The sequence below is a fragment of the Emys orbicularis genome, chromosome 1 (assembly GCF_028017835.1).
Source record: "Emys orbicularis isolate rEmyOrb1 chromosome 1, rEmyOrb1.hap1, whole genome shotgun sequence".
Taxonomy (NCBI): domain Eukaryota; kingdom Metazoa; phylum Chordata; order Testudines; family Emydidae; genus Emys; species Emys orbicularis.
This window is the reverse complement of record NC_088683.1, coordinates 122,797,762-122,823,614: the sequence shown is the minus strand read 5'-3', so window position 1 is coordinate 122,823,614 and position 25,853 is coordinate 122,797,762. Positions and strand designations below refer to the sequence as shown.

General features: G+C 43.2%; 1 protein-coding gene across 1 annotated transcript in view; it reads left to right on the top strand.

Moving 5' to 3' along the window:
• The window catches only part of PLCZ1 (phospholipase C zeta 1), a gene marked incomplete at its 5' end in the record, with an annotated part of 126,223 nt that overhangs the window by 25,227 nt on the left and 75,143 nt on the right, over positions 1 to 25,853 (top strand). The window contains 3 exons of the mRNA XM_065423279.1: positions 14,032 to 14,233; positions 17,816 to 17,960; positions 20,920 to 21,072. Of these exons, the coding sequence (XP_065279351.1) occupies positions 14,032 to 14,233; positions 17,816 to 17,960; positions 20,920 to 21,072 (500 nt within the window). The remainder of the gene's footprint in view (positions 1 to 14,031; positions 14,234 to 17,815; positions 17,961 to 20,919; positions 21,073 to 25,853) is intronic.

Below are 25,853 nucleotides of genomic sequence, written 5' to 3'. Positions count from 1 at the left end.
TGGAGCTCTGGCAGTTGTCTGCATTGAGTTTTACCTCATCTGTGTCCTAGTTTTTACTTTGATAGTTATTATAGTAGTTCTTAGCATTAGCCAGCAATTAGTTAGTAAGTAATAGTACTCTTTAGCGTCCTAGTTAAAAAAAAACTTTAAAATTTTTGTATAGATACATAAGTAGTGAGATGGGATTCACTCACTGCTAGGGATACCTCCTTGTGGTCGCATTTGGAGATTAGATCTACTCAGGTTTTACATCCCCTTCCTCGCACCATGGCCCCTCTCCAGGACTCAGGATGCTCCCTCTTTGTGACTCAGTCCTCTGGCCAGGTCACTATGATTCTCCCCTTCCGGGGAATAAAGTCTAGTCTAGCCAGCTGTCTAGTTGGCATCTCCAATGCATCTGTGCCTCTTCCTAATGGCTGGTATGGGAACCCAGGCCCTACCAGTACACTGGGTTCTAGCCCAGGGACCATATAACAAGCAGCCAGAGTCTGCACAGTCCTACCCCTTGCTGCTGTTTCCTTGGGCTTCTTCCTACCTAGCCCTCTCCAGTTTCCTTTCCTCACAACTCCCCTGGGGTTAAACCTTCTCCTAGGGCTAGAGCTCCAGTGCTTATTCTGCTGCCTGGGTTTTCACCTCCCTTCTTCTCTGCTCCCAGAGAGTGACTGCAGACTCTCTTCCCTGAAGCCTGCTTCTTCTGCAAACTTCCTGGCTATATAATCTAGCCTACTCCAGCTAAGAAGAGCCTCTTTTTCAGTGAAGCCTGGCTGTCCCTCCAGGTACAGACAGATACCCTAATTGGCCCCTCAGGCCTACATTAACCCTATCAGGGCCTGTATGGGGTATGGATCCCATCACAGATAGATAAATAGATTAGATAAAATAGTCCTAGTTCACTGGGAGGTTATACCCAGTTCTCCTTCTTTCAAATGTTATCTGTCATGCCAAGTGGCAAGCTTGGTGAGTGTAGTGAGGCTGAGTGGCCTCCCTCCGACCAGGAGAGCGAGGGAGCATTACACGCCCCTTGGAGGGCAGAGCCTAGATCGCCCCGCCCCCCTGGTCGGAAGTACCAGGGTGTGGCCAGAAGTATAAGCGGCCGGCCCTGCAGCACAGTTGGGGGAGAGCCTGCAACGGAGGAGGATGCTCGGCCTGTTCTCCAGAGGCCCCGAGAGGAGCCTGCGCCTGGCTGTTCCTGATCCCCAGATATGGATGACGACTGGCCCGGAGTACCCGCTACAGTTTACCCTGAAGAGCCGGAAGAGTCCTGGAGGCCACAGGTACCAAACCCCAGGGAGGCAGGAAGTAGCCCAGGAGCAGCCACGGAGCAGCCGGCTGCAGAGCCCGGCGTGGCTCAGTTGGTGTGTTGCGGCTGGATCCCTGCTGACACAGGGGCAGCCAATCCCTGCCCCTACCAGGGCCCTGGGCTGGGACGTGGTGGAGTAGGGTGGGCCCGCGTCCCCCTGCCACCCCACCCCGGGTGGCTGACCCCCTACATGGTGCAAGGAAGCTCTAGCCCAGGACAGGAGCTCCCTCACCACTCACCTTGAGAGACTGTTTGTTTGCTGGCTGCCTGAGCTCCGCCCAGGCCAAAGCCAGCCCTGAGAAACTGTGGGTTTTCTGGCTGTCTGAGCTCCACCCAGGCCCCAGCCAGCCCTGATAGACTGTAGTTAAGGGCTGACTACTTGAGCTACCCCAGTCCAGGCTAAAGCCTGGTATTGACTATTAACTGTGCAGCCCTAGCGGGGCTTTTGCCTGTCTTACAGACGCTGGTCCTGACCCCACAGGACTAGCCTGAGTCGCCTCCCTCCGACCGGGAGAGCGAGGGAGCATTACAGTGAGCAATGGACACTCCCAGTGCATGCGTTGCCCCAGGGAATATCCTATTGCCCAGAAGTGTAATTTCTGTGCCTGCGTCTGACCCAGGGACCCCATTGTAGGCCAGTCTCTGAGTAAGTCTGCTGCTTCTATTGTCTCCAAGCCACACTCCTCAAGGGCATCTAAGAGGAAGACCCAAGATTCCTGTCATAAAACTTCCAAAGATTTTCCCTTGAGCTCTCCAGGTGCGAATCTACCTCAAAAAAATTGCAGTCTTCGATGGCTCCAGTGACTTCAGTACCATCTTCTCTCCAATCCGGTACTCACGAAGCTGCTGGTTCCTCAGGTACCGAGGGCACCGATAAACTGAAAGACTGCAAAGTCTCAGGCCATGGACCGAGGCAGCTGTGCTCACTCAGTACAGAAGAAGCCCACTCGCACTCTGACCGCACTTCCCTTGGGGTGGCCATCAGCTCACTCAGCGTAGGCCAAGGACTCGGTAATGGCATCATGCTCGGTACTGCAGGAGTTTCATTTTCCCCAAGATGTGGCTGTATCTGAGACACCTGACTCACCGCTGCATGGCTCCAATGTGTTTTTGGTACTGAGGCCATTGGGATCTTCAGAAATTTGCCCAGAACTGACTGCTTCACTTCCAATTTCTCCTCTGGCTCTACCTTTTCACAGTGAATTGGAGGAAGAAGATTCTGATGAAGATCTTGCCTCGGTCTCCCAAATATTGGTACAGGGCTCTCTGCCTTATCCCTGTAGAGGCCCCTTTCCAGAAGTTTTTGAAGGAGCTATTACCAATCGTGATGCACTGTCTTAGCCACCATCTCGCTGGTATGAGCAACCATGGATGCCCCCTACTATGTCTTATGCATCACCTTCTCGGCCATACTGGAACTCTGGGTGGCATATTACCAGCAATTCGCCAAGGCTTTGAGCACTACGTGTCACAGAGATCGACAGCCTTCATCACCTTCCCTCTCTAGGAGACCTGAACTTCAGGAAGAAACCTCTGAGGAGCAAGAAACTGGAGCAGATGAAGAGGTCTCTCCTCCTCCCAACAGTCTCCTCATCTCCAGATAAAGCAGTTCTTCTTCGAGCACTGTCCCTGTAGGTGCTCCACTTCAGGATCACCAATACTTGGCACCGACGGTTCTCTGGTGCCGATGGCACCGACGCAACCGGAATCACCAAATGCCTCCAGATTTTCAAGTGACAAGAAAACTGATATGGATGAGGCAGTCTTCTACTCCAGATACTCCTCTCCATCGGGCACTGAACCACCACCATTGTGCACAAGTGCCAGGGAATGCCTATACAGTGACATGCCCCCATGGTTGACTAACCCGTGGATGTGCCTCCCATGCCATTTCCAATGCAATGGGCACTGTGGGACCCATGGGCAGTTTACCAAGCTCAGACCCAAAGGCCCCATACACCACAGAGGCGACAGATATGCCCTGCTACAGCTACTGCAAATGAGCTCTCGGAGACACAGGAAGACTCTGTAGAGAAATTGGATGATTCCAACAACCAAGAACAATCACCAACTCACAACTCATCTTCATCTCTGGATGAGGTGGTCATGTCACTCCCGTCCACCATTGCAGATGACTCAAAACAATTTCAGGAGTTATTCAAACGGGTGGCATAAAGCCAGAACATCCATCTGGAAGAGGTGACTGAAAACCCCAACATCATCTCCTCAAAATATTACACCCAGCACCCTTAACTAAGATTGCACTACCAATTTATAGCGCCCTAATAGAACTAGCAGAATTAGTATGGCAAACACCACCAACCATACCTCCTACATTCAAAAGGGCAGACAGGAAGTGTCATGTGCTCAACAAGGGTATGAACTTCCTATTTTCACACCCTCAGCCAACTCCTTGGTGGTGGAGGTGGTGAACCGACAGGGGAAACAACCCCATTATAAATCCACCCCACAGGACAAGGACTTAAAGATATTGGATTTGTTTGGCCGAAAAATCTACTCATCGGTGACCCTTCAATTTTGCATATCCAACTATACGGTAATACTAGCGAAATATGACCGTGATAATTACCAGAAACTAAAACTTAGCAAATTCGTAGCAGACATCCCAGAAGACCGAAGGGAGCAATTCCAATCCACCATAACTGAAGGTCAACTCGTGATGAGGACAGCTTTACAAGCGTCCCTTGATGTTGCAGACATAGATGCTCACACAACAGCTACGGCAGTAGTCATGAGAAGGGCCTCCTGACTACAATCCTCTAGAATTCCAAAGGACCTCTAGACTAAAGTCGAGGACCTCCCCTTTGACAGGGAAAAACTATTCTCCACAAAAACAGATGAAGTCCTACACTCAGTGAAGGACTCTGAAACGACGCTCCAAACCCTGGGCATCTATACACCCCCTAACAGACGTAGGAGATACCAACCTTACCAGTGCAATAGAGACACAATCAGACAGCGACAACAGAGGCCTTTTGATAATCAAAGGCACAGACCACAGAGACGTCGCCTTACCCAATCCCAGACTGCGATGTCCCAAGCACCTTCAAACAAGACAGAATTTTGAAGCATTGGTCGAGGGTCTGACCGAGCTCCCCCACCCACCAGCGCCAATAGAACCAACAACCCAAGTTTTTAGTCATTGACTCTGACCATTCCACCATATGTGGGCCACCATCACCATGGACCACTGGGTTTTGGAGATCATTCGAATGGGTTATACCATCCCCTTTACCTCCATCTCACCTACCCAACCCCCTTCCCTGTCCCTCTTCAGGGACCTTTCTCACGAGCACCTATTGAAACAAGAAGTCGATCACCTTCTGCAATTAGGGGCTGTGGGACAAGTTCCAACACAACACAGAGGCAAAGGGTTTTACTCCCATTATTTCCTGACTCAAAAGAAAAACAGAGGTTAGAGACCCATACTAGAGTTCAGAAAACTCAACAAATTTGTCTGCAACCACAGATTCAAAATGGTCACACTGAACTCGATCATCCCAGCGCTGGAAGAGGGGGACTGGTTCTCAGCTCTCGACCTACAAGACGTTTACTTTCACATTACTATCCATCCTGCTCACAGATGATTCTTATGATTCACAGTGGGACAAGATCACTTCCAATACAGAGTACTGCCATTCGGACTGTTGACAGCTCCACAGGTCTTTACCAAAACCGTAGTGGTGGTAGCTGTTCATCTACGGAGACAGGGAATACTGATATGCCCATACTTAGACAATTGCCTACTAAAAGGTCCTACCAGGATGGAAACACTACCCATCACTCGACAAACCATCACTCAATCCACTCCCATGGGCTACAGATCAACTAAAAGAAATCTACCCTAACTCCAGGACAACAACTGGACTTGTAGGAGTGCACCTGGACTCAGTAGAGGCCAAAGCATCGCTACCGATGCCCCGATTCACAGCGCTGACCTCCCTCATATCAGTGATCTCAGACAGCCTGTGGGTGTATGCACGCACCTGCCTACAACTCCTGGGACATATGGCGGCCAACACTTTCACAAATTACACCTGCGCTGCTTTCAAGGATGGCTGAATTTGGTATATATTCCGCGAAAGCACAGCCTAGAAAAAAGACTCAAACCAACCTCAGAGGTCCTACATTCACTGTGATGGTGGACAAACCCAATAGACTTGTGCTCGGGCATCCTGTTTCAGCAGGATCCTCCATCAATACAAATCACAACAGATGCCTCACTGATCGGATGGGGAGCTCACCTAAACCAACATACAACCCAAGGCAAGTGGTCTCCCATGGAAACACACTCACATATCAACTTGCTGAAATTACGCACAGTTTGCAATGCATGCCTACATTTCCTGCCCATTATATGAGGCAAAATGATAAGGATCCTGACGGACAACATTGCGTGTATGTTCTATATAAACCGCCAGGGTGGAGCACGTTCCCACTCTTTATGCACGGAGGCCTTAAAGTTATGGAACTGGTGCATAAAACACAACATCTTTGTTACAGCAGCATACCTCTCAGGCCGACAGAACATGATGGCGGACAGTTTAAGCAGACAGTTTTCCCAAGAGCACAAATGGGAAATGAACAACGAAATAACACAACACATATTTCACATGTGGGGATCACCACACATAGATCTGTTCTCCATATCAGTAAACAAGAAATGCCCAAAGTTTTGCTCATGAGCAGGACCCAGAGCATGATTCCTGGGGGACACTTTCCTCATCAAACGGAACGCTCCTCTCCTATATGCATTCCCACCGATATTTCTGATCTCCAGAGTGATACACAAAATATGAACAGACAATACCAAAATAATACTCATAGTACTGACATGGCCCAGACAGACTTGGTTCCCTTACCCGTCATGTATGGCGATCTGCAAACCGTTCACTCTCCTCGCCTACGGAATCTTCTCTCTCAGGACGACAGCCAAGTCTTCCATCCGGACCCGGAGAGACTTCACCTGAAGGCATCGCTCCTTCATGGCTCTGCCCTGACAAACTAACCTGCTCACAACAGGTAAAACAAGTATTAATAAACGGCAGGAAACACAGCACACACACTATTTACCTCCAAAAATGGAAAAGATTCTTCCTGTGGTGCCAAAACAAACAAATAGTTGCAAGCCGGGCACCACTTCCACTAATCATGGATTATTTATTATCCCTAAAGAACTCAGGGTTCGCTACGAGCTCGCTTAGAGTTCACCTTGCGGCCATCACAGCCTTCCATCAACAGGTACATGGGACACCGGTATTCGCCCACCTGATTACTAAGTGATTCCTAACGGGCATATAGAATATGTACCCAGACATCCGAGAACCCACGCCCATGTGCGACTTAAATCTGGTTCTCAAAAGTCTAACCAGAGCCCTTTTTGAACCCTTAGCCTCAGGCTCATTACTTCACTTATCTATGAAAGTGGCATTCCTGGTCACCATTACATCGCATGAAGAGTTAGTGAAATAGGGGCTGTCATTGCTCACTCCCCATACACAGTATTCTTTAAGGATAGAACACATCCTAAATTTAAGCCCAAAATACCGTCTTCATTCCATCTCAACCAACCGATTCACCTACCTACATTCCACCCAAAACCACACACTAACACTCAAGAGGTGATCCTGCACACATTGGATGTGCGCCAGGCCTTAGCCTTTTACCTAGATAGAACAAAGCCCTTCCGTAAATCTCCTAGACTCTGTGTCAACAACAGAACAATGAAAAGGCTCTGCTATATCAACTCAAAGATTATCCAAATGGATATCCAGCTATATACATACATGCTATTCACTACATAACACTGAAGCCCCTCCGGGCATCAGAGCCCACTCGACAAGTGCTTTAGCTATCTCCATAGCATTTCTGCACAATGTTTCCATTCTAGACATCTGCAGGGCGGCCACCTGGGCCTCTGAACACACATTCACGAACCACTATGCAATCACTCTCAATTCCATTTTGGATACATGACTAGGCCTCACTGTACAAGCCTCAGCAATGAACTCCAGTTCTTTCCATCATCATGAGGGCACTGCTCTACATTCACCTGAAGTGGAGCACCCACAGGGACAGCACTGGAAGAAGAAGAGAAGGTTACTCACCTTGTGCAGTAACTGAGGTTCTTCGAGAGGTGTATCCCTGTGGGTGCTCCATTACCCACCCTCCTCCCCTCTACTTTGGAGTTCGCAGTAAGGACTCTATGGTAGAGAAGGAACTGAGGGAGTTGGGACGCGCGAGCACTGGTTGAATCACCAAGAGCACTGTGAGATGGCTACTGCACACACACATCCCAACCAGGCACTGCTACCTAAAATGCGTCCATGCTGATGACGGGTTCTGCTCAATAATTATCCAAAGCTGTGCAGACCAGCGCATGTTCACTTTCATCATCTGAGTCAGATGCCTCCAACAAAAGGCTGATTTTCTTTTTTGGTGAATCAGGTTCTGTAGTTTCCGCACCAGAATGTTGCTCTTTTAAGACTTCTGAAAGCATGCTGCACACCTCATCCCTCTCAGATTTTGGAAGGCACTTCAGATTTTTAAACCTTGGGTCGAGTGCTGTAGCTATCTTTAGAAATCTCACATTGGTACCGTCTTTGCGTTTTGTCAAATCTGCAGTGAAAGTGTTCTTAAAATGAACAACATGTGCTGGGTCATCATCCAAGACTGCTATAACATGGAATATATGGCAGAATGCGGGTAAAACAGAACAGGAGGAGACATACGATTCTCCCCACAAGGAGTTCAGTCACAAATTTAATTAACACACAATTTTTTTAACGAGTGTCATCAGCATGGAAGCATGTACTCTTGAATGATGGCTGAAGCATGAAGGGGCGTATGAATGTTTAGCATATCTGGCATGAAATACCTTGCAATGCTGGCTACAAAAGTGCCATGCGAACACCTGTTCTCACTTTCATGTGACATTGTAAATAAGAAGTTGGCAGCATTATCTTGTTTGTCTTAGCGATTGGCTGAACAAGAAGTAGGACTGAGTGGATTTGTAGGCTCTAAAGTTTTACATTATTTTGTTTTTGAGTGCAGTTATGTAACAAAAAAAAGCTGCATGTGTAAGGTGCACTTTCATGATGAAGAGATTGTACTACAGTACTTGTATGAGGTGAATTGAAAAATACTATTTATTATTTTTACAGTGCTAATATTTGTAATAAAAATAATAATATAAAGTGAGCACTGTACACTTTGTATTCTGTGTTGCAGTTGAAATCAATATATTTGAAAATGTAGAAAAACAAAATATGTAATGAATTTCAATTGGTATTCTATTGTTTAACAGTGTGATTAAAACTGTGATTAATCACAGTTAATTTTTAAATCACAATTAATTTTTTTGAGTTAATCGTATGAGTTAACTGTGATTAATCAACAGCCCTAAGCAAAACACATCAGGCAGGCATCTAAAACAGAGGATTCTCTGTACCGCCTCTGAACCTCAGTCCACCCCAAGCAGTAACCCATGTCTAGCTGTGTCTGATTTCTGATGCTTCAGAGGAAGGTGACCCCCTCCCACCTGCCAGATTACAAATGTGCATCAAGAATAAAAAATCATCCTGACCCCTACAGACAACCATTTGAAGCCCTGAATCATGAGATTAGATTATAGTCACTACAGAACTACAAGTGTTATGAGCAGGTGGAGGGCAACATAAGCAATCCCTTTCTTCCCAAAGCCCATGGAAGAAGGGAATTAAAAGGGGGACCCATAGATTCATAGACTCCGGGGCCAGAAGGGACTACCTCGAGCATCCAGCTGACTCCCTGCATACACAGGCCATAGAGCCTCTCCCACAAAATGGATTAAAGCATATATTTCAGAAAAATATCTAATCTTATTATTTATTATCTATTTATAATTAGAAAAATATCTAATCCTGTCTTAGAGACCCCATGTGATGATGAGTCTACCACCTTCCCAGTTAAACTGTTCCAATGTTTAATCACCCTCATAATTTTTCAAGGTTGAATTTTTTCAACTTCAACTTCCATCCCATGGGATCTTGTAATGTCTTTGTTGCCAAGATTGAAAAGCCCCTTACTATCAGATATCTTTTCCATTTGTATGCACCTATGCACAATGATCAAATCACCTCTCAAGCTCCTTTTTTGAATAAATTGAGCTACTTATGCCTCACATCATAAGGCTTGTTTTCCAGACATTGGCCATCCTTTGAACTCTCTCCAGTATTTCCATATCCTCCCTGAAGTGTGGACACCAGAACTGGACACACTGTTCTTGTAATGGTCTTACCAATGCTGTGTTCATAGGCAAGATCACTTCCTTACCTCTATTTGACGTTCCTCTTTTTGTACATCTAAGGATCGCATTAGCTCTTCCTGCCACCGCATTGCACTGAGAGCTCGTGTAGAAGCAATTATCATTATGAACCCTTTTTCTGAGTTACTGCTTTCCAAGACACAGTCTCCCGTCTTGTAGGTTTAACCTACAGACGCTCCCCGACTTACGCAAGCATTCCGTTCCAGAACTCCTTGCGTAAGTCGAATTTTGTGTAAGTCGGGAACATATACCTGACAATTATGCACACAAAAAAAAAGTTTATGGAAATTATGGAACTTTTCCCATAAGTGCGGATTTGCGTAAGTCGGGTTTGCATAACCCGGGGAGCTTCTGTACATTATTTATTCCCATATGTATTATCTTGCATTTGTCTGTATTACAACAAATTTTATTGGATTGTGACCATTTAACTAGGTGATTAGATCAATCTGTAACAATAACCTGCCTTCCTCATTATTTACTACCCCACCAGTCTTTGTGTCATCTCCAGACTTTATCAAAGGTTTCATAACATTGTCTGGATTATTAATAAAAATATTAAATAGCAGTGGATCAAGAGCTGATCCCTGGGGGACCCTACTAGAAATGTATATCTCCCCATTAACAACTACATGTCAAGATCTGTCTGTAAACCAGTTCGTAATCAAGCCAATGTGTGTGTGCCCTGTTAATTCCATACAATGCAAGTTTTTTAATAAAAATGTCATGTGGTACTAGGTCAAATGCCATGGAGAAATCCAAGTACAGTATATTATAACAACACAGCTACTTTTATCAACCAGGCTTTTAATCCTGTCAAAAAAAAAAAAAAAAAAAAAAAAGGCAACAGGTTTGCTTGACAAAAGCTACCTTCCATGAAACCATGGCGACTAGCATTAATTATATTTTAGTCTCTAATTATTTATTGATAGAGTCCCAAATTAACCATTCCATTATTTTACCTGGGATCCACATTAAGCTAATTGCTCTACAGTTCCCTAGATCATCCCTTTTACCCTTTTAAAATATTGGAACTACATTGGCAACCACCATGGGAAGGGGTATGAAGGAACAAGAGTAGCCAACAGGGAAAATGCTAGTGCCATATTACATCCGATCTTATAGTAGAACTTTCTCCTGGGTTACAGCCAGCCCCTTCCCTCCGTCCTGTATGGGGATACAGTGTCATGGTGTTCCTTATTTTTAAAATTCTACATTAGGGATCCTAATGTTCAAATAACACATGCAGCATATTTCATTAATTATTTTTGCATTTTGCCATTTTACTTATTTTAATTACTGTTTTAATGTGTAGGGGTTGGTTTCCAAGGGATATGGGAGCCAGTTCAGGGGGTTGTAATGTCTCCCTGCCCATGTGTGGGAGCTGGTTCAAGCATACCAGTAACCAATTTGTGTCAGTATGTGTCTCAGTTCTCTCCATTCAAAAGGGCTAGCACTAGGAGGATGCTCCTGGAAGATATAAGGCATATACACATTGAATAGGACCAAGATGTCAGCGCTGAAGAGATAGTAACTGTATCATGGTTCTGCAATAATAATGGTTACAAACAAATTTGATATTCTGTATAGGAGGCCCCAGTGAAATTGGGATGGTTCCCATAACATAAAAATATTAAAGAGAAAACATGACAAAAACTTATCAGAAGAGATTTCATGATATTACAACTTCTATTTTAGAGATGTGAAAGGTTTTAGACAAATCTCCACCTGGCAAAATAAATACTTACTTCACAAACTACCTCTTAATAATGTCTTGGGCAATATAAAGTCCAATTGGCTGATGTGCTGAGTGTCTACAATTGCCACTGATTTTAATGAAAGTTAAGGATGCCCAGCACCTGGCAGGACATAATTAGCTCCTCAAACAAAATTGGCATATGACAGTACTTAAGCAGAACACTTTGACAGCGCACTCTTAGTCTGTCCATCAACTTTCATCAGACACAGCATTTAGAGAAAAAATTCTCTGTTCTGTGGTATCTCTCTATCGGTGTAATAAATACAATTATTTCAAATATTTTGGATTTGCCTTTCTCTTAATTCATTTCTAGACAATTAACTGTCATCACAGATTGATGGATTTTTGTGATTTGCCTTCTAATTTATTTTTTGCTTAAAAGGGAACTAATTATTTTTACAAAATTCCCTCAACTGTAAAAATTGTGTAAAATCATCTGCAGTAACTGTTTTAGAGAGAAGCAGTTCAGTGCTTTTTTAGTTTAAAATAAACTTTTTTCCTTAGGTTCTACATTGTCCAGCCCTACTCAGATCATCAACTTCTACTACTTGAAGCCCTACCTCAAAGGTTCTCATACTTGAAGATCTAATGCACCTCATTCAGTGGCCTGTGTGGCCTCACAACATCTGACAGATTCTAGGCCTGAACAATATCATTTTATACATCAGCGGGGGTGCTGCAACAATTTTTATAGTGGGGGTGTTGAGAGCCATTGACAGGGCCGACTCCAGGCACCAGCTGAGCAAGCTGGTGCTTGGGGCGGCAGATTGTTGGAGGCGGCATTCTGCCCACTACTAGGGCGGCACGGCCGCTTTTTTTTTTTGGTGTTCTTGTTCTGCTCCGGCCGCCCTGTAGGGGGCGGCGGCATGGAGAACCAGAGCGCCCTGCAGGGCAGTCCTCTTCCTTCCCTCCCCGCCGACCGGAGCGGAGCCCTCGCAGCAGGCGGCAGGAGGCAGCGCAGCGGGAGGGGCCGCGTGGCAGCGCCCCTGCTGTAGCCCTGGCCGCCCCCTTCTCTCTCTCTCCCGCCCGCTCCCTGCCCCTCCCCTCCCTCTCCCCCCCCAGCCGGTCCCCCTGCACCCGCGCTCCGGCCGTGCCGCGGGTTTTTTGTTTTTGCTTGGGGCGGGCAAAAAGCCAGAGCCAGCCCTGGCCATTGAACCAAACTTTAAACCCTGCATATAATGGAAACCACTTCAAGCCAGGGAGTGTGGAGGCACCCCCCACACCTCTTGTTCCAGCACCTATGTACATGTCTCTTAATCTATATTAAGTACCAAGTAGTATTTATAAAGTGTAAACACGTTTTAAAACACTTCTCATTTTCCCAGTCTAGATAAGCCCTACAACTGAAAAATACTTGGTGTTCCACTTTTGTAGCTTTAATTAGTGTAATTACAATGAATTCTTATTCTGATAGAATACTTTTAATCATCATCCATATTACAGTTTGAGAATTGCTTCCCTAAGAAGTAATATACTGGTGATTCTTTATTCCTGGGCCTGGAACTAACCTGAAGAGGTCAGGTAAATGCTTCTTTTGCAATAGAGTATATATAGGTTCACCTCTTTAAAATATTTTCATCATCCTATTACACTGTCAGTCAAGTTTGTCCTATGAAAACACAGGTAGGTTACAATCAGAAGTTTGCAAAATCACAGACTAGTTGAAAATAGACTACGTTTAATAGTCTACTGCAGTGTTTCTCTACTTTTTTGATAGCACGGACTGGCTTGCTGCCTTCCTAAACTGTGTTAGGGAGATCTCAGGGACTGGCCCCAGTCCACGGACTGGTCGTTGAGAAACATTGGTCTAGTGGACTTCTGGGTTTGTAATGGTATCACTTGCCACCAGTGTAACACACGCTGAGGTGTTACGTTAGAGCAGAAGTTGCCTTTCTAATGAGACTGCCTGTCATGAAATCAGTTTTAAATAATGTGTTGAATTCCCTTGTTATCCTAGGAATTGGGGAGCAGTTAGCGCATTTTGCTACAATTGAGGGAATTATGTAAATATGATTTATAGGTCATCTTTAATAGTTATGATTTGAGATTGTTTGGTGAAGAGAATATTAATCCATTTCCCTGTATTGTAATATTTTATCAGAGTTTACTCATTTCTCTTTCTACAGTTTAGGAAGAGCAGTTTTCTAGTGGGAATTCTAGGCTGCAGTACTATCTTTCAAGTCATCTCTGACTCACACTTTGCAGAACTGTTCCTGAGCTCTTCACAGACAAGGACATTAATCTCTTGTTATGGATTGGTGGACATATTACCCACCAAAAATAAATTAACCATAAAATTTTTCTTTCTACTGGAGTACTATTTTTTAAAAATGTGAAAAGTGAGAATTTTACAAAGCTTTGGTTCTTGATGTTCATAGAAGAATTATAACATCAGATCTCATTCAAATCATTCTCTCATCATTTAGAACTTCATTGACTCCAGGACTGCAAGCATTTGATGATTGTCTTTATATTATATCTGATTAATTTAAAAACTGAAAGAAATAGTTGTGGTGTATGACCTTTAACTTATTCAGAGCAGACCATTTTCAAAAACAAATTAATGCCATGAAAAATACATAGCTAGAAATGTTATTTAAATTGATTACTGCAAATGTAATTTTTTTGCTTTATTTTCACTTTTAGTGCAGAGAAAAAAACAGATGTCGTTTGAAGGATTTTTAAGATACATGAACTCAAAAGACTGTTTGATATATAAAAGAGAACACACAATTGTTTACCAAAATATGAGCCACCCATTACGTGATTATTTTATTTCGTCTTCCCATAACACCTACCTCATATCTGACCAACTAATAGGGCCAAGTCACCTTTGGGGTTATTCAAGGTATTTAAATACTTTTTTTTAATTGTAAGCAAATTATTTTACAAAGTGACTTAAGCTACAATTTATTGAGTCTTTCACAAATGTGTGTTTAGTAATAAGGAATACAAGATTCTATTTAAGACAATGATGAAAACTAGAATAATATTATTTGAATATGACCGAGTGAAATTTTATTTGGTGTGTACACATTTTGGTATATTTGCCACTCCATCTGTTTACACTCTAAAAACTATCCAAACCAAAGTTTTTCATTGGCCTCACATATACTATTGTCTCTTGCAGCAAATAAAGACATCTGCAGGACATTGTTCTGTACGTTACTACATTGCAGTGTTTAAACTCCACATCACTGAAGATATATAATTAATCTTTCATTAATTCAAACAAATATGTGATCAAACTCTGGATGCAGCTGAGGTGGTGAGGGGCCCATCTCTATGCAGGTCTATGGCTTGGTGTACACAGGAAGAACAGTTCTAGTCTACACCAGCTGGTTATGTCACCCAAATGAGCCATTCACCAGCTAGAGATTGACAGGATGCTCTGGCCATGCCTCCCCACCACCTCCCAAGCTGGAGTCTGGACAGGAGTGCAGAAGCCAGGTACATTGGCTGGGGACTCCAGCATGCCCAGGGTGTGTGCATGCGAGTATGCATGCATGCATGTGTGCTTATGCAAGGGAATGTAGTGGGCACAGTAAAGTGGGGAAAATATGTGCACATGCAGGGGAATGGAGAGGAGAGGAGAGGGGAGATTTAGGGTGAGACGGTATGCTGGGGAATGTGGGAGATGCAGGAGGAAGGAAAATATGGGGTGAATGAGCACAGGGGAATGTGGAGGAAGGAAGAAGCAGGAATTTGATTTGTAACTGTGCAGGGGAATGTGGTGGGTTCAGGAAGAAGAGAAAACTGGAATGTGAAAGAGAAGGAAGGGGGAAATTGGGGTTTGTAAAGCAGAATGTAGGGAGACAGGAATTTGGAAGACAGGAGTCCAACACTCCAGTTTCTTTGCACTGCTCTGGTGAAACAAAGCAGCTGTAAACACAGCTTAGCTGACCAGTTTTCTTGGGCTGCTTTGCACTGCTCCAGAATGGGGTAAGCAATCAGAACATACGTGTGATTCTGGATCTAAAAGTTAAATGTTAAAAAACTATTTAAGGTAGATGCTACATAACTTCAAATCATTAGAAATATCACATGGCAGCATTTTCTTTCAGTTTCTTACCTAGTGTTCATGTATGAATTTTTATTTTAATTAAATAAGGAAATTCCTAGACAAAAATCACATTAAGATGGAGTTAAGTTTGAGAAGACTTATCAGTACTTTACAGTAAAATACATTACATGGATGGTGTGATTATCCCCAAATCAAAAATTATAAACCAAAGAAATTCAGATTTATGGTTAAACTTAAAAGAAATCCAGACATATTAAGATATGGAAATGCACAGTTAGGGCACCCAAACAACCTTTCCTCTCCCTTGCAGTGAAACCATGAAGGGACAAAAATCTAATGTATTTACAAATTAGTTTAATCTAATGTAGACCACAAAATCTAAAATGCCTTAATCAGAATCATATGGTTATTGCATGGCATTGCTATAGACCAGGGGTCGGCAACCTCTGGCACACAGCTCGCCAGGGTACACACCCTGGCGGGCCGGGCCAGTTTGTTTACCTGCCGCGTCGACAGGTTCGGCCGATCACGGCTCCCACTGGCCACGGTTTGCCGTCCCAGGCCAATGGGGGCTGCGGGAAGCGGCGCGGGTGAGGGATGTGCTGGCTGCGGCTTCCCGTCGCCCCCATTGGCCTGGGACGGCGAACCGTGGCCAGTGGGAGCCGCGATCAGCCGAACCTGCCGACGCGGCAGGTAAACAAACTGGCCCGGCCCGCCAGGGTGCGTACCCTGGCGAGCTGTGTGCCAGAGGTTGCCGACCCCTGGTCTATAGCAATGCCATGCAATAACCATATGATTCTGATTAAGGCATTTTAGATTTTGTGGTCTACATTAGATTAAACTAATTTGTAAATACATTAGATTTTTGTCCCTTCATGGTTTCACTGCAAGGGAGAGGAAAGGTTGTTTGGGTGCCCTAACTGTGCATTTCCATATCTTAATATGTCTGGATTTCTTTTAAGTTTAACCATAAATCTGAATTTCTTTGGTTTATAATTTTTGATTTGGGGATAATCACACCATCCATGTAATGTATTTTACTGTAAAGTACTGATAAGTCTTCTCAAACTTAACTCCATCTTAATGTGATTTTTGTCTAGGAATTTCCTTATTTAATTAAAATAAAAATTCATACATGAACACTAGGTAAGAAACTGGCGAGCTGTGTGCCAGAGGTTGCCGACCCCTGCTATAGACTATGGTCCTGCCTCTCTTCCCTTTGTGGTGTGCTGTGCACAGGGCCGGCTCCAGGCACCAGCCCACCAAGCTTGTGCTTGGGGCGGCACCTGGAGGGGGGTGGCGCGGCGCTCCGGCCGCCAGGGAGAGCGGGGCCACAGCTGGGCTCGCCGCCCTCCCCCCGGCGCTCTGGCTGCCCTCCCCCTGGCCGCCGGGGGGAGAGCGGCGAGCCCGGCCTGCGCTCTGGCCGCCGGGGGGAGAGCCGAGCCCCAGCCGGGGCTCGCCGCCCTCTCGCCGCCCTGCCCCCTGCGCTCTGGCCGCCGGGGGGAGAGCGGTGAGCCCAGCCTGCGCTCTGGCCGCCGGGGGGAGAGCCGAGCCCCAGCCGGGGCTCGCCGCCGTCTCGCCGCCCTGCCCCCTGCGCTCTGGCCGCCGGGGGGAGAGCGGTGAGCCCGGCCTGCGCTCTGGCCGCCGGGGGGAGAGCCGAGCCCCCACCGGGGCTTGCCGCCCTCCCCCCCCCCGTGTCCTCCCCCTGGCCGCCGGGGGGAGAGCGGAGCCCCCGCCGGGGCTCGCTGCCCTACCCCCGCGGCTCCGGCCGCCCTCCCCCCCCCCCCGGAGGCTTTTTTGCCTGGGGCGGCAAAAAAGCCAGAGCCGGCCCTGGCTGTGCATTCTTGGGAAAGTTAGGAGGAAGCAGTCTCTGTACTCCTCTGTACTGTAACACTGCCTGGCTCTTTGCATAGAGGTAGGGGAAGGCCTCCTCATGCCCTCCTCATCTGTGTAAAGACTAGGCATATTCTGGCCCATTGTAAACTTTATTACTGGTGTTTTTATACTTTGAGTTAATAACTTTGCTGGAATTTATTCAAATATACAATCCTAATATAAATAAAACTTCAAACATTTCCAATTTTAAGCAGATAGCCATTGTTTAAAAAAATGTTTTACTTAAACTAAAACTTTGGCTATATTTTTATCTGTTAAGGGTTCATATTCATAGAATCCATTTTTCCCCAATGGCTCTGATAAGGCTTATTATAAGCCCAAGGTAGATAAGAGAAAATATACATCAATTTTATATCCATATCATTTTGTTGGAATTTTCTTTTCTTTTAGGTATGTTAATATTTTTGTAATTACTCAGATTATGTTATTTGTAATCAGGAATGCAACAAAAGGCTTATGAATATGCTATCTCCTTTTTTGATTGTTATTTTTTTCTTCTTGTTTTTAAAGTGCTCTGATGAAAGGATGTCGTTGTTTGGAAATTGATTGCTGGGATGGACCACAAAATGACCCTATTGTGTATCATGGTCACACTTTAACAAGCAAAATTACATTTAGAACTGTCATCGAGGTGATAGATAAGTATGCATTTGTGGTATGTACATATATTTATTGAAATGTGATGAGTGTTAATACGCATAAGTGTTAACACACTTATAATTTAGGGTACTCTGGACAAAAATATGATGGAATAGTGCTTGGGGTGAGGGGTACTGTAGAAACAAACTAGATAAAAGAAATCTACAGTATCTGATCTTAACTCTGTAGCATTTTAAATGAAAGGCAGTCTCGTTTTGTTGATAATTCAATGTAATTTAAACTTTGTGGACTGAATCCAGAAGTTCTTCCTCAGCATATTTAGGCAAAATTCTTATTTGAAGTCAGTGAGAATTTAGCTTGAGCAAGGACTGAATATATACTGAGTAAGAATTTCAAGATCTGATCCAATAAAGGTTCCTCTCTTTTTTTGTGTTTTTATGTCTTTGCTCAGACTTCTGTGGCAACAATTCTGTCTTCTGTAGTGTTGAAGCTTGCAATATAGAGGGAACAAAAGTATTACACTGGAACGTTGTTTGAGTCTTACTGTATTTTCCATTTCCTCTTCATTCTGATCATTTCCCGCCAATTTTAAAACAAGCTCTGAAAAAAGTTATCATTTCTTATCAGTCAGATGACTCATTAAAATGTTGTCCCTTCTGCCTATCTGTAGCAGAACAAGTGGAAGTTAAAGTTTTTTTGGCACTAACCCGTTCTTCTATATTGCTGCCTGCCATAACTCCCAGTGAAGTCAAGTAAACTGTCCTGAAGGGCCCTTTATGACAAATCTTTGAGTTAGGCCGGTTTGGATTATATTTATTCTCTCTCTCTCTCTCTGTATGTATGTGTGTGTGTATATATATATATACCTACAGAATATACACACACACTGAAAATAAATATAATCAAAACTGACCTAACTCCAGGTGTGTATGTGTGTTAGTTTGGGTGTGTATACATAGACACTCACACCTATTGCCTTTTCAAAGCTAACTGGGCTAACGTCTGTAAAGAACTTAGTATGTCTCTGATTTTTACAATATGTTTAATACAAAATTGTTATGTCCTTTCAAAGCTACACATATTTTATATGAGTTGTTTCATTTTTGCCAAAATACAGAAGCTTATATATTACTGCAAAGCAGATCTCACTTAATAGGAACAAGTTAGTTGCAATCAGCTGAGAGAATGGTTTCTGCATCCCATGTGGTGATCTCTGTTATGATGCTGTCCATCAATTTCAGCAGATATATCATTCTGCCTCGCTTGTGTTTGAGCTTTGTGATGAGTAAGGAATGAGTAAAGATTGCTGCAGTGGGCAGTATAACAGGACTGAAAACTCTGCATAAAATGTCAGCCCATAATCAGACTAGCAGAATGCAATGCCATCTGACGATATTTAACCGACACTTTCAGTTTAAAATCTAGACAGTTTAAGAAAACATAAATTAAAAGTAATGTCTTGAACCACATCTTCCCCAGTGTCCTCATGTCAATTATTGTGGTTCTGATCACATTTTCCTATTTTTTAACAATATTTCTCTCTCCCCCCACCTTGGTTTGTAAAAAAACCCACACAATCGTAGTGGAAACTGATTAAACACAAAATGATGTCAAATATAGAAAGAAAAACTGAAAAAATAGAGAAATATTGTTTACTCTAGTCTCTTTCAACCATAGTAACCATAGGTGTTACATTTAAAATCATTTGTTTAATTTTTTTTTCATACAGAATATGATTTTTATCCCTTTAAAAGATCGTAGCTAGTGAAATAGCTGTGATTAAAAGATGTCAGGTGTATCTTCCAGATACCAATGATTGGCCCAAATTAAGATTCTTTTTAGGCTGCAGGGACCTGGAAATAGCAGTTTATGATGTTTTCCTTGTATTGCTTTTCCCTTGTTTCTCATTACTAAGAATATTTGCATCCAAACAGGATCATTATTTCTAAGCAATTCATCCATTCCTCTTCACTTTAAGTAATAATTATCTACCAGCATGCCCTGATAATTCCCAGAGCAACTTGTGATATTACTTGCAGGTCACAAGAGAATGATTTTTTAGGTGGGTAGTGACTATTAGCCCTGAAGAAATGAAGAATATTTTTCTACAAATATGTTGGAATGAAGGAATAAGTTGTATAGAAAATATAACACTGAAATAGACTGATGTCTAAATTGTTGTCTAAATGTTGAAGTTTTTAGATGTCAGCAGCTTTTAAAACCTCTGCTGAATTTAACCTAAATAATTTTCCATGCTTTAGTATATTTCTTGGGTATATATATATATATATTTTTTTTTCTGGTTCACATCATCACTATTTGCTTCTCAATATTTTAATCTGTTGAGAAGCTCTGTGGCGGCGACAGGCAGTAGCCACTATGTTGCTGTCTTGACAGCTCCAAATATATTTGGCTGAATTTCTTTGCCATTATATGTGTGGTGAAAACTGTTTCCTGCTACCGTCTTTTAGTTTCTTAGCTGATTTAATAGCTCTTTTCTCTTTTCTTGCTCCACACCCAACATTAATAGGCATATATTACAACTCTGGTAAACTGGGTTGTCGGCTACTAACCACTGGAGAAATAAACTTTAATATGCCCCATTTTTCAAGATCAGAGCATAGTCATTCAAGATTTCCCTGATAAAGTACTGTGACCAGGTTAACTGATTTTTATTTGATTTCCCTTGTCATAGTCTTTCCTCTGTTTATGTCTACGTTTAAAGCTATCCCTGTTTCTAATAGCCCTTATGTTTCTGGATTTTGTTTCTGATATTAACTTTGAACTTGAAAATTACTCTTCTAGGTTCCAGTTTTACTTTTCCTCTTCCACAAATATTATTGAGCTCAATGATGCTGTGTTATTAATCTGGAATAATTAATAATACTATTTTGAATATTTTAAAATTAATGAAAACACAAATACCCATGTGCTTTTCTTGTAAGATATAGTGTGCATCTAGTTGTTCTGTTTTTTAATTATTAATTATTATGGCCTTGAAATTGTATTTTTAGGTATCTGACTATCCTCTCGTACTGTCTTTGGAGAATCACTGCAGCCCTAAACAACAGGAAGTAATGGCAGACTATTTAGAAACTATTCTAGGTGACAAACTTCTTACTACAATAATTGGTGATACATTTCCTACAGATCTACCTTCCCCTGAGGTAACAATGTTAATTTTCTCTCTGTGAAAGATAAGAAAAAATTCTAGTTTCCTGCAGTAGTTGTGATAATCCCCTGAAGCATTTATGAAACTGTCGCATTTGGTGTTTAAAACATCTTTGTGCTTCAGATGGTAAAACAGAATAAATTACGCATCATAGAAATAATAAAAAATAAACTAAATAAAAACCAAATCATGCAGGTTGATATGCCCATGGTAAGAAAATGGTGTTTCAAATAACAACTAGAAATGTGTCAAGTATCAGAGGGGTAGCCATGTTAGTCTGAATCTGTAAGAAGCAACAGAGGGTCCTGTGGCACCTTTAAGACTAACAGAAGTATTGGGAGCATAAGCTTTCATGGGTAAGAACCTCACTTCTTCAGAACCTCACTTCTTCAGACGCAAGAAGAACTTCTTGCGTCTGAAGAAGTGAGGTTCTTACCCACGAAAGCTTATGCTCCCAATACTTCTGTTAGTCTTAAAGGAACTAGAAATGTATAGATGAAAAAGCATAATAATCCAGTATTTTGCAAAGTCTTGGATCTTCCAGTTCATAAAGTCATGATTTAGCATTTTCCTTAGGCTTTGAACACATTCAATCTTTTATTTTATATGCAAATATAGATAGTTAAAACTTGTTGTTAACAATTTATTTAAAAAATTCGGACATGGCAGGCAGCTGCTGTAATGTGCTGCATTATTATCATTACTTGTAGTATGGAAGCACCTAGAGGCGCCAGCCAAGATCAAGGCCCTATTGTGCTAGGCACTGTATAAAACACATAGGGCCAGATTGTGAAGCCCATACTCACATTGATATATCATGAGTATTTCCTCTGAAATCAATGAGACTTCTTGTTAAGTAAGTTACAATTCAATATGAGTAAGGGTATGACAATCTGGCCCATAGTAAGAAACAGTCCCTTCCCTGAAGAGTTTACAATCTAAATAGACAAGACAGACAATGAGAGAAAGGGAGTATTATTATGCCCATTTTACAGATTGGGACTATATGCACAGAGAGATTAAGTGATTTGTCCAAATTTATACAAGAAATCTGTGCTATAGCCAGGAATTGAATCCCTCTTGACTCTGAGCCCAGTGCCTTAACCACAAAACCATTCTCAGTGTGCTTGACCTAAGGCAATGTTTGTTAACTGGTGGATTGTGACACCTAGGGTGGGTCACAAAACACAACTGTGACCCTCCCCCTGAGTTGTGTTTTGTGACCCACCCTAGGTGTCACAATCCACAACTCGGGGGGAGGGTCACAAGCCATTGAAAATTTTATTGTGCTCTCAAGCAAAGAAATTATTGCTCCTCTATTCCCTGCACACCCTTGCTATTTGAGAACAAGTATTATCTGTTAATCTCTTGAAACACAAATGCACAAATAAATTATATAGTCTTATAATTTATGTTTTTTTTATTTTTATAGGAAATGTAAGCATGTGGTGTATTTTTTTTTACTTTTTACTTTAAATAGTGGGTCACCTACCTGAAAAGGTTGAGAATCATTGTCCTAAGGGATAAAAAAAAATTGCCACAAAGAAAGCAATTTTTGGTTGCAAAATAGTTTGCAAACATTTTCTGAAAAGAAAGGACATAGATATTACATATGCTTTTATAAACAATGTTATGGTAGGTATTTATTCAATAAATGTAAAAAAATTAATAAATAAGCCAAAATGTGTATAGATTTGACATTAGTATATTTGCTGCAGGCCTACCATCATACTAGTCTTGTCTGCATTTGATTTTGAACCTTTGAAAAATCATGCCAGAGAAAGCAAGCACAATTTACATTGGGTGATCTGGGCTGCCTCAGAGTCTCTCAATGTACAAGCTACATTTATCAATCTTGGTGGTGTCTAAGAATTCTATGTCCTCTACAGCAAAAATGGAATCAATTAAAGGGCCTGTAAAATAAAGAAGTCTATATTGAGTGCCCTCCATAGACTGATTACTGTGTGTTGTAGGGAGTTTTCTTCCTTTTCCAACTCTATAAAGCTACTCTCTAAATATGACATTATGGGGTTCCACATTTATTTTCTCAAATGTTTCCTTATCAACTATCTCAGTTTCCAAATAAAAAGATTCCCCCCCCCAAAAATGCTAGAATTTGCAGACTCAACCTTTGATTTAAGAGTCAACCTGAGTTCTTTCTTTTCTGTCCATCATTAAAGTAGTAAAAAAATTTCATGTCAAATCAGGCTCCAAGTTTCTCCTTTGTAATCCCATTGTCTTCAAATTCTGTCCTCAGTGACACCTGAGCAATTCCAATGCCTGTAATTGGTTCACACAGATGGAACATAGTAAATAATTCTGATGATGGTGAACAAGTAGGACTAAAATCAGCTCATTATCATTTAGCTGGGTTGGTTCAGTGGACTTAACGTGTAAAAAGCAGTAAAAAGTTATTTTGTCACTAAACTCATTAGCTATGTCTCTGAATGTGGACAGGGAGCAAATCTGCTGAATAATAAACTGCATTTTTAGGCCTGTTCAAAAGCCTTTCCATTGGCTTCAATAGACATTGAATCATACTCTTTAAGGCTTTGAAGCTACTTATCCAGGCTCCAACATGCTTTATAAATGCAGTATAATGTAAGTGGGCCAGATTCTTAGCTCCAGTTGGGGATGTGATCTGACCACAACCCCTCAATTTTGAATTACCTCAACTGGGGTAAAGCAATGTAGCTGGTTCCTATACCAACTGCTTACTCACCCCCATTTCTAGGTGTTTTGGGGAACTAGCTGGTGGATTGGAGCAGAGCTCTGTTCCATTATTCCAGCTCTCACCTGATGTCCAGGGCCGGCTCTGGCTTTTTTGCCGCCCCAGGCAAAAAAGCCGCCGCCACTGCCCCGCCCCCCCCCCCCCCCGCGGGGGGGGGGGGGGGGCGGAGCCCGGGGGGGCCGGCGCGGAGCCCCGGGGCGAGGGTGGCGAGCCCCGGCGGGGGCTCCGCTCTCCCCCCGGCGGCCGGGGGGAGGGCGCCGGAGGGGAGGGCAGCCGGAGCCCTGGGAGGAGGGCGGCGAACCCCGGCGGGGGCTCGGCTCTCTCCCCCCCGGCGGCCAGAGCGCCGGGGGCAGGGCGGCGAGCCCCGGCGGGGGCAGGGCGGCGAGCCCCGGCGGGGGCTCGGCTCTCCCCCCGGCGGCCAGAGCGCCGGGGGCAGGGCGGCGAGAGGGTGGCGAGCCCCGGCGGGGGCTCGGCTCTCCCCCCGGCGGCCAGAGCGCAGGGCGGCGAGCCCCAGCAGGGGCTCGCCGCTCTCCCCCCGGCAGCCGGGGGGAGGGCGCGGGGGGGAGGGCGGCCAGAGCGCCAGGGGGTGGGCGGCGAGCCCGGCTGTGGCCCCGCTCTCCCCGGCGGCCCGAGCGCCGCGCCGCCCCCCTCCAGGTGCCGCCCCAAGCACCAGCTTGGTTGCCTGGTGCCTGGAGCCGGCCCTGCTGATGTCTGATCTTTAGGAATCCATAGCCAGCTGTTATAGCTGAGAGGGTTATCATAGTAAAGGAGAAAACTTGGACCAGAGTTGTTAATTTGGATGATTGAGCAAAGGTACTCTTCTTCAAACATTACAGTCTTTCATTTTCTAAGGTATAAAATATTTATTTTAAATGAATTGTTTAAAATGTAGGGATAATTAAAATTGGTAATAACTGCTTTGATATGAATACTGGACTAAACACAGTGGGGAAAAAATCATCCTCGAAATGGCTTAGTTGGAGTCATTGGACTTATATTGATGATGAGTTCTGTCCAATGTACTTGACAATTAAGTTTGAAATGTTTGCTATAGATTCCCCCCACCATCAAATGGGTGCTCACTCCTTTCCCTTCAGAATACTTTTCAGTTACTAGTACAGTTTAGAAATATTAACTGTTAAATTCATAAAAAATGTGTTAATGTAGTTATCCTTATAGTTCTGTTTACATACTGTATGGATGGGATGCTTTGAGTTCCATCCCCTTTCTTGTAAATACTCTGTATAACCCATCTATATTAATATGTAAACTTGTCTTTTTCATTTAATATTTTGTGAAACAAAGAGAAAACTGGCAAGAAGAATAATGTTGTTTGCAAGGAAACAGTTATCATGGTTTAGTTTGATCAGGTTACAGGGTCTTAAGATTTCTTTTTTATAATCAGCAGGGTCAATACATCAATATGCATTTATTTCATCTAAAGTATTAGCTATCTTCCTTCCTCTGTTAGCACTTCACATATTGTGTAGTTTCTCAAATTCTTTTCTAGATATTGATTACAAACAGTGCCTTATTCCAGTGTTTCTCATGCTTTTTATCATTGTGTCTATTTCTGTCAAACTATATGAGCTGGGTCCCCACTTCCATGTGTGCTAGAGACACTATTCATTTACATCAACTATTAATGAAATACTAAAATATAAAAATACAGTAACTCCTTGGTTAACGTTGTAGTTATGTTCCTGAAATATGCTAATTTAAGCAAAACGATGTTAAGCGAATCCAATTTCCTTATAGGAATTGATGTAAATGGGGCAGGGTTAGGTTCCAGGGAAATTTTTTTTCACCAGACAAAAGTATCTATCTATCTATCTATCTATCTATCTATCTATCTATCTATCTATCTATCTATCTATCTATCTACACATATACACATATACACAGTATAAGTTTTAAACAAACAATTTAATACTGTTCACAGCTATGATGATTGTGAAGCTTGGTTGAGGTGGTGAAGTCAGAGGCTGGAAGAGGGTGGGATATTTCCCAGAGAATGCCTTACTGCTAAATGATGAACTAGCACT